This window comes from Penaeus chinensis, chromosome 3 (assembly GCF_019202785.1).
Source record: "Penaeus chinensis breed Huanghai No. 1 chromosome 3, ASM1920278v2, whole genome shotgun sequence".
Lineage (NCBI taxonomy): Eukaryota > Metazoa > Arthropoda > Malacostraca > Decapoda > Penaeidae > Penaeus > Penaeus chinensis.
Genome location: NC_061821.1, coordinates 12,019,097 through 12,026,596, shown reverse-complemented (window position 1 = coordinate 12,026,596; position 7,500 = coordinate 12,019,097). Strand labels below are relative to the sequence as shown.

Genomic DNA, 7,500 nt, shown 5'->3' with positions numbered 1-7,500 from the left:
AGTCGCAGCGAGTCGCCGGGGCCGGGGCCGGGGTCGCTGTCTGCCCCCGTGGGCCCCGTGCCCGCCGAGCCCGCCCAGCCCGCCCATCTGGATTCGCAGACGCTTCCCAGGAGGCGCGGCTCCGTCAGCAGAGAGGACGACACCAAGTCCAGCTTCCTGTGAGTACTCGAGGGAATTGGCCTTCGCGGGAGGTGCTGCCCGGCTTGCCTTTCGATAGCGCTTCAACAATTTTCTAAACTTTTTTTTTTTGTGTGTGTGTGTGTGTTTGTATGTGTGTGTGTGTGTGTGTGTGTGTGTGTGTGTGTGTGTGTGTGTGTGTGTGTGTGTGTGTGTGTGTGTGTGTGTGTGTGTACGCGCGTTTATTTATATATATATATATTTACATTCTCTGAACAAAAAGATGAAAAAGAAAACTATTATCCGCTGCCAGTGATTATTATGATTACGTTGGGTTTTATCCTGCAATTGGAGCCCCGAGCAGCGGCCGCCTCTTTCCTTCGCCACGCAACTCAGCCATCGACATTTCCTCGCCAGTTCTTCACCTTTGCGATTTTCCCGGTAATACTGAATCATTCTTCCTGTCTCGTTCCTCAGACCTCGCCCCCGCACCTGTCAGCCGCTGCGCCGGGCTGGCTTCTTTATTTTTAGTTTTTGTTTCTGGGATTTAATTACTATGAGGATGGAATGAAGCTGAGAAGTCGGTCTCCACTAGCTTTTTCCAGAGATTTTTTCTTTCTTTTTGTTTCTTTTTTTTCTTTGGAACATTGGTGAAGGCTGGAATTACTGATTGTAAACCGGTTACATCTTTAATGACAGAGTCGGCTGTCCGTATTTGTTAGGTCCCTTTAAAATATTTTTACTTACTCTTAACGTTTAAGGTGTAAAAAATAATGCTTATCTTAAATATGTAATTGTTAAAGTGTTTTTACCATTTTTTTTTTTTTTTTTTTTTTTTTTTTTTTTATTCCCGGTTCACTGATATGTGCATAGCATAAGTTGAGAAGTTGACATGCCGAAGATGGCAGCTTCAGAAAGATATTGGATTTTGGCTAACTTAGTACTGTTTTCGAAAATCCCTAATCGTAAACATGGCGTTTTGTGAGAGTCGAAACGCTTTGGAACTCGATTTCATTTTTGTATTTATTCTTTAATTTTATTTGTTATTATTGTTTTTGTTTTGTTTTGTTTTGTTTGTTTTGTTTTACATGCACCAATTCCTATATTTCTTTTCCTTCTGTCGTTCTCGTTTACAATAGAGACCGCCTCCGTGTAACAGACATGAGTTCGAAAGCTCATTCGTTTAGATAATAATTCCAAACATTATCCAAGCTTATCCTTAGTGGAGTAATACAACGCATGCATGTCCTGCACGACCGGCACGAGCAAGGCCGCCTCGCCGTGCAGTGTTCGCTTAACACTCTGTTGCACCGCTCTTTGCAACAGCTCTGCCGCACCTCGTAAATGTCTTGTCTCTTTGCAGCCTTTGTTCCCCCTTGCATTTGCCGCCTTTGCAGGATGTGGGCGTTTTCTTCGGGTTTCTTCCGGCGAGTGTATTTGTGTATTATTTTGATATTGCTGTTGTTGTTATTGTTATTATCGTTATCATTGTTGTTGCTGTTGTTGTTGTAGTAGTATTGTGCTTATAATAATAATGATAATAATAATAATAATAATAATTATTATTATTATTGTCATTATCATTGTCCTTATATCAACGTCTTTGCAATTATCGTTGTTGTTGTTATTGTTATCATCATCATCACCATTTTCATTGTCATTAATGTGTTTTTATTTTATTTTTCCTCTCTCTCGTTACTTCTTTCTTGTTTCTCTATTCTTTCTTTGCCTCGGTATTGTATTTCATTTTATTGTTTATATTTATTCATCTGTATTTTATTTTATGGCGCCTGTTCTCGCTGTTCGTTTCATCAACTAGTTGTGTCATGTTTTCCTTTATTCTTAGGCTTCCTTTTCATTTCCTTTCATCTCATTTTTTCTCTCTCGCGCATTTCCGCAATTAACGCGTCTTTATTTTTTTTCTTCTATTATTATTTCTTTGTCTTCTTCCAGTCTATCCTCTTTACATCGTCTTTTTCATCTACTTCTTCTTCTTCTTCTTCTTCTTCTTCTTCTTCTTCTTTTTCTTCTTCCCTCTTCTGTATGTCTATTTTTTACCTCTCGATCGTCATGTCCATTTTGTTTCACTTTGTTTTCTGATTCTTTATTTTATTCTCATAACAGATGCGCACGTACGCGCGCGCACGCACGCACACGCACACACACACACACACACACACACACACACACACACACACACACACACACACACACACACACACACACACACACACACACACACACACACACGCTCTCTCTCTCTCTCTCTCTCTCTCTCTCTCTCTCTCTCTCTCTCTCTCTCTCTCTCTCTCTCTCTCTCTCTCTCTCTTTCTCTCTTTCTTTCTCTCTCCCTCCTTCTCTCCCTCCTTCCTTCCCTCCCTCCCTCGCTGTTTCTTTCCCTCCCCTCCCCTCCCCTCCCCCCTCTCCCCCACTTCCCTCCTCCTTTCCTCTTCCCTGTTCTACTCCCCCCTCCCTCCCCCTCCCCCTCCCCATCCCCCTCCCCCTCCCCCTCCCACCTTTCCACTCCTCACCGTCTAGTGTTATCTCCTGTCTTATCTCCCTGGCCGGAAGAGAGGATGTGCTATACGAGCGTGCGTGCCGTGGCGACATCTAGATGAAGGGAGGGAGGGAGGGAAGGGAGGGAGTGAAGGGAGGAAGGGAGGGAGTGAAGGGAGGAAGGGAGGGAGTGAAGGGAGGAAGGGAGGGAGTGAAGGCAGGAGGGAGGGAGGAAGGGAGGGAATGGAGGGAGGAAGGGAGGGAATACGAAGGCGCCGCACGTGTCTCGTCCAAATGAACCCTTAATGAGGACGTGTTGTCACCCGCAAGCGGAGGAGATTCTCGGGCCTCCTGCGGTTTTTTTCGATAAGCCGCGGGTTTCTTCTATTGTGTGTGTGATTGTGTGTTTGTCTTAAGCCTTCGTTGTCAAAGGTGTGGCGGGGAATATTTTAACGTAAGAGGTTAATGGCAGAAAAAAAACAGGTCAGCGTGATCATGTTATATTGGTATTCATCAGCGTTACTAAATCAGATTAAAAAATATCTTCGTATACTTTCTGAATTGAGTTATCTCTGTCAAATGCTTTGAGGCATACATTCTAACCAGAAATACAACAAATGCGTTTAATATAATGAAGCAACAATGCAGTAGCGAGACACGAACACCCGGCTGCCCAGACATTACGCGTTGAATATTGCAGAGAGCAAGCGGACAGGCGGCGCTGACAGAGGAGGTGAGAATCATCGTCAAAATGGATGACTCTTCAAAAGACAAAAATTAAAGGCATGAAAGATGTCTTTGACTTGCTTCCAGTTACATTCGTGTTTAATTAAGTTGCGACCGGCCTATTTCTGCTACATCTAGTCTAAGCGCTGTCGCAAACCCACGTCATCGAAATTATTTACTTCTACTTAAACAGCAATACACTCTCCTCTGATCCCTGTGTTTCTCTGATCCCACCCGCGCCCGCTTTTTTTTTTTATCCGAACCTTTTGCATTAAAAAAACAACAACGAGATTACACCAAGATTAACCCCGCGGATTAGCGAAGCATCAGCTGTTGCATTAGTGATGATTCATATTGCAGGATGCTTATTGTTCTCGGGCGTCTCTCGGCTGCTTCGGGCCGGTGTTTGCTTAGCTTCCGTGGTCCCGCCTGGATGCCACACCCGCAGCACGTGGATGGCGCGGGAGGTTTATTTGTGGGGAAGCCATTCTTAACGTATGCTTAGACGTGTGTGAATGCAAGGGAATGCGCGAAGGCTATTAGACGCCCTCTCTCTCTCGTTTGCTCTCTTTCTTTCTCTCAAGCGTTCTTTCTCTTTCTTTCTGTCTCTCTTTCTTATTTGATCGGTTTCTCTTTCCTTTCCCTTGTTTTTTTTTCCCTCTGTTATCTCTCTCTCTTTCTCTCTCTCTATCTCTTTCTTTCTCTCTATCTCTTTCTCTTTCTCTCTATCTCTTTCTCTTTCTCTTTCTCTCTCTCTCTCTCTCTCTCTCTCTCTCTCTCTCTCTCTCTCTCTCTCTCTCTCTCTCTCTCTCTCTCTCTCTCTCTCTCTCTCTCTCTCTCGCTCTCTCTCTCTCTCTCTCTCTCTCTCTCTCTCTCTCTCTCTCTCTCTCTCTCTCTCTCTCTCTCTCTCTCTCTCTCTCTCTCTCACTCTCTCACTCTCTCTCTCTCTCTCTCTCTCTCTCACTCTCTCTCTCTCTCTCTCTCTCTCTCTCTCTCTCTCTCTCTCTCTCTCTCTCTCTCTCTCTCTCTCTATCTCTATCTCTCTTTCTCCCCCTCCCTCTCTCCCTCTCTCTCTCCCTCTCTCCCTCCCTCTCTCTCCCTCTCTCTCCCTCTCTCTCCCTCTCTCTCCCTCTCTCTTCCTCTCTCTTCCTCTCTCTCTTCCTCTCTCTCTCTCTCTCGCTCTCTCTCTCTCTCGCTCTCTCTCTCTCTCTCTCTCTCTCTCTCTCTCTCTCTCTCTCTCTCTCTCTCTCTCTCTCTCTCTCTCTCTCTCTCTCTCTCTCTTTCTCTTTCTCTTTCTCTTTCTCTCTCTCTTTTTTTCTCTCTTTCTCCATTTCTCTCTTTCTCTCTTTCTCTCTTTCTCTCTTTCTCTCCCTCGCCCTTTTTCTTCCATCATCCTTTCTTTCTTCCTCCCCCTTTCTCTCCCTCCCCCTTTCTTTCTTCCTCACCCTTCCTCTGCTGCAAGAGAGCGATGATTCACAACTGGAATTAATATCAGATAGCATGCGCCGTGATTTACGGCGCATGCGTCTAATCCGGCAATTTGATCGAATGATCACAACCTTCTAAAGACTCGTTGCTTTTTTATCTTGCTTCGTAAATTCCTTACAGAGCAGAGAACCATAAACAGCAGCCATCAACTTCCAAGGGGAATTTGATAGGGTCTGAACGCACAAAATGTAACGTTCGGAGAATTGCACCGCCAGTGGAGGGAGGGCGTGGGATTTTTGCATGCAGCTGAGCCATCCACCTCCGCTGAGTTTTACTACAGTAATTATCTCAGTCGCCGCCGCCGCCGCCAACTTCACGGAGACTGTTGGTTCCATAGTTGGTTCTGCGCCGCTCTCTGTCTCCTCCTATTTTCACGTTAGATAAAAGTTTGTAAGAGTTCTCAGAACACGTTCATTTGCGGCCGTGAACTCTACTCGTCACAATAGACAGTTGTATAATTTCTGGGAAGATGTTTAGAGGAGGCACTGCGTCAGGAAAGCGACAGGACGGAGGCGATTGGCTGGGAACCGAAGAATTTCAAGGGCGAAGGGAGGCGAGGGAAGGGAAGGGGAGGAGAGAGAGGAAAGAGGAGAGGGGAAAGGGCGAGAGGAGGAAACAGGTCCACATCAGGAGTCCGGCCTCAACCATTTCGAAATGGAAACTTGGAGAACAGAACCAGCAAAGTTTGGGTAATGAGAGTTTATTCACCGAGCGAGCAGGACATCTGTGCCGGGAGCCCTTGTGTTGGAGAGGAGTCTGGGGGATGCTGCGGACGGCGGGCCCAGTATTTTTACGTTAATGGTCGTATGAAGACATGGAAAAATGACTTACTGTTATTGAAAGTATATGTATTTTATTGCATGTTATTAGCAGCGTAAAGTCGTCGTCATTAGTCTGCTGGTTATTCCTTAATGTTGAAGTACAAATAGAGCTTTTATCAATAATGTTCATGTAATAGCTTGTACGCAGTATAGTTCCTCTTAGTAGTTATCTTGAAGCCGTGCGTCACGGATCAGGCTTCAGATTAGGTGATAACAAGGCCGGAAAGACACCAGTATCCCACTAAGCTTCTCTGGTTACACTTCAATTGTGTTCTAAGATTATTTTTACACACACACGCACACGCACACGCACACATACACACCAATCCCTATCTGTTTACCTGGTATTCTATCTACATTTATCTATCTGTCTATCTATCTAGCTATCTATCTTTGTATCTACATGTATGTATAGATAGATAGATATGTGAATGTGTATATAAGTTTGTCTGTGTTTGTGCGCGTAGATTTATGTAAGCAAGCCAGATACCCGGTGAGACGCCACTCTGCGAGACAGACGCGGAGGCGCTGTTACATTTGTCCCTTTCCTTTGTTATTGTTTTTTTCCGCCGTAGTGTCAGGTGTAGTTCGTATAAAGCGTCTAACAAGATAACATCGGGAGAGAAAGACACAATGAAGTTCATTTTTTCTCCCTGGCTTTTGTTTTCGTTTTTGTTTCATTGTCGAATCACATTTTTAGCGAAATGCATCCCAAAAGAACGTGTTGCGGTAACCTGATGTGCTGGCGGAGATGAATGATGTAATCAGGCCTGGTGATGGTAATGTACTTTGCGTTCGCACAGGGTGGCATTAATGTACCTGTCATTATTTTCGGTCTTTTAAGTAGCTAGCAATGGAAATAACGAGGGGCGGGGATGGAATTTTGTAAAGTGATCGATTGTTCTAGATTTTATACGTAATGTAATTACTGACTTTTTTTTTTAAATCAAGTTAACGAGAAATTTGTACGAGTGGATCTTGTTGCTCTCTATTAATCACGATGATTAAAGCCATTAACGGATCGTGATTGATGTGATTGCAGTAATTAGAATTTGAAATTAGACTTTGAGGTCTCGCGCCATCGAGCGTCCTGAAAGGTGTCATGCGTCGTGATAAGTCTCATTAAATTGGCTCGACCCCCGATAGGAAATTATTTCTCTCCAATTAAATATATTCCCTTGAACACATTTGTTTTACGTACAGTTTTTGGAATATAAATTCGATACTTTTTTCCTCCGAAACTTTGCACAGTTGTTGACTCTTTTTTCTGTGTTGATTTTTGTTTGTGTTGATCAAAATGAAATGGGAATGAAAGTTATAGAGTGAAATGATAAACAAATGAATAAAGGTCTTCTTCGCGGAATGACCGATTTGCGCCCTTTTAGCGCCTTAGGAGAACAGCACCTGAGCATCTCCAAGGAGCGGGGGGAGGGGGGGGGGGATACTCGCGATGCTGTAGGGGCGGGAGATGTATGCCGGGAGGAAGGATACGAGAAACTGAAAATGAGAGAGAGAATTATATTTTATAGTATTTTCCGTTTGTAGTGCATCGTATTTTTAGCGGGAGTGTGTGTGTGGGGGGGGGGGGGGGGGGGGGGAGTGGAAAAGGGAGCGGGAGTGCGAGAGAGGGAAGGCAGACAGATAACGTCTGTTTTTATGTGTGTGTTTTATGGTTGTGTGCGTGCTTGTGTGTGTGTGTGCGTGTGCGTGTGCGTGTGAGTAGGTGTGGATATATATGTGTGTATGTGTGTGTGTGTGTGTGTGTGTGTGTGTGTGTGTGTGTGTGTGTGTGTGTGTGTGTGTGTGTGTGTGTGTGTGTGTGTGTGCTGTACACGCAGTTCGGAAAGAAGGG

General features: G+C 44.6%; 1 protein-coding gene across 2 annotated transcripts in view; it reads left to right on the top strand.

Annotated features, from left to right (window-relative positions):
- The window catches only part of LOC125038761, a 346,591-nt gene that overhangs the window by 233,521 nt on the left and 105,570 nt on the right, over window positions 1–7,500 (top strand). For both annotated transcript variants that reach the window (XM_047632357.1, XM_047632348.1), the window contains exon 6: window positions 1–158. This exon is cut by the window's left edge and continues 56 nt beyond it. In XM_047632357.1, coding sequence (XP_047488313.1) covers window positions 1–158 — 158 coding nt within the window. The remainder of the gene's footprint in view (window positions 159–7,500) is intronic.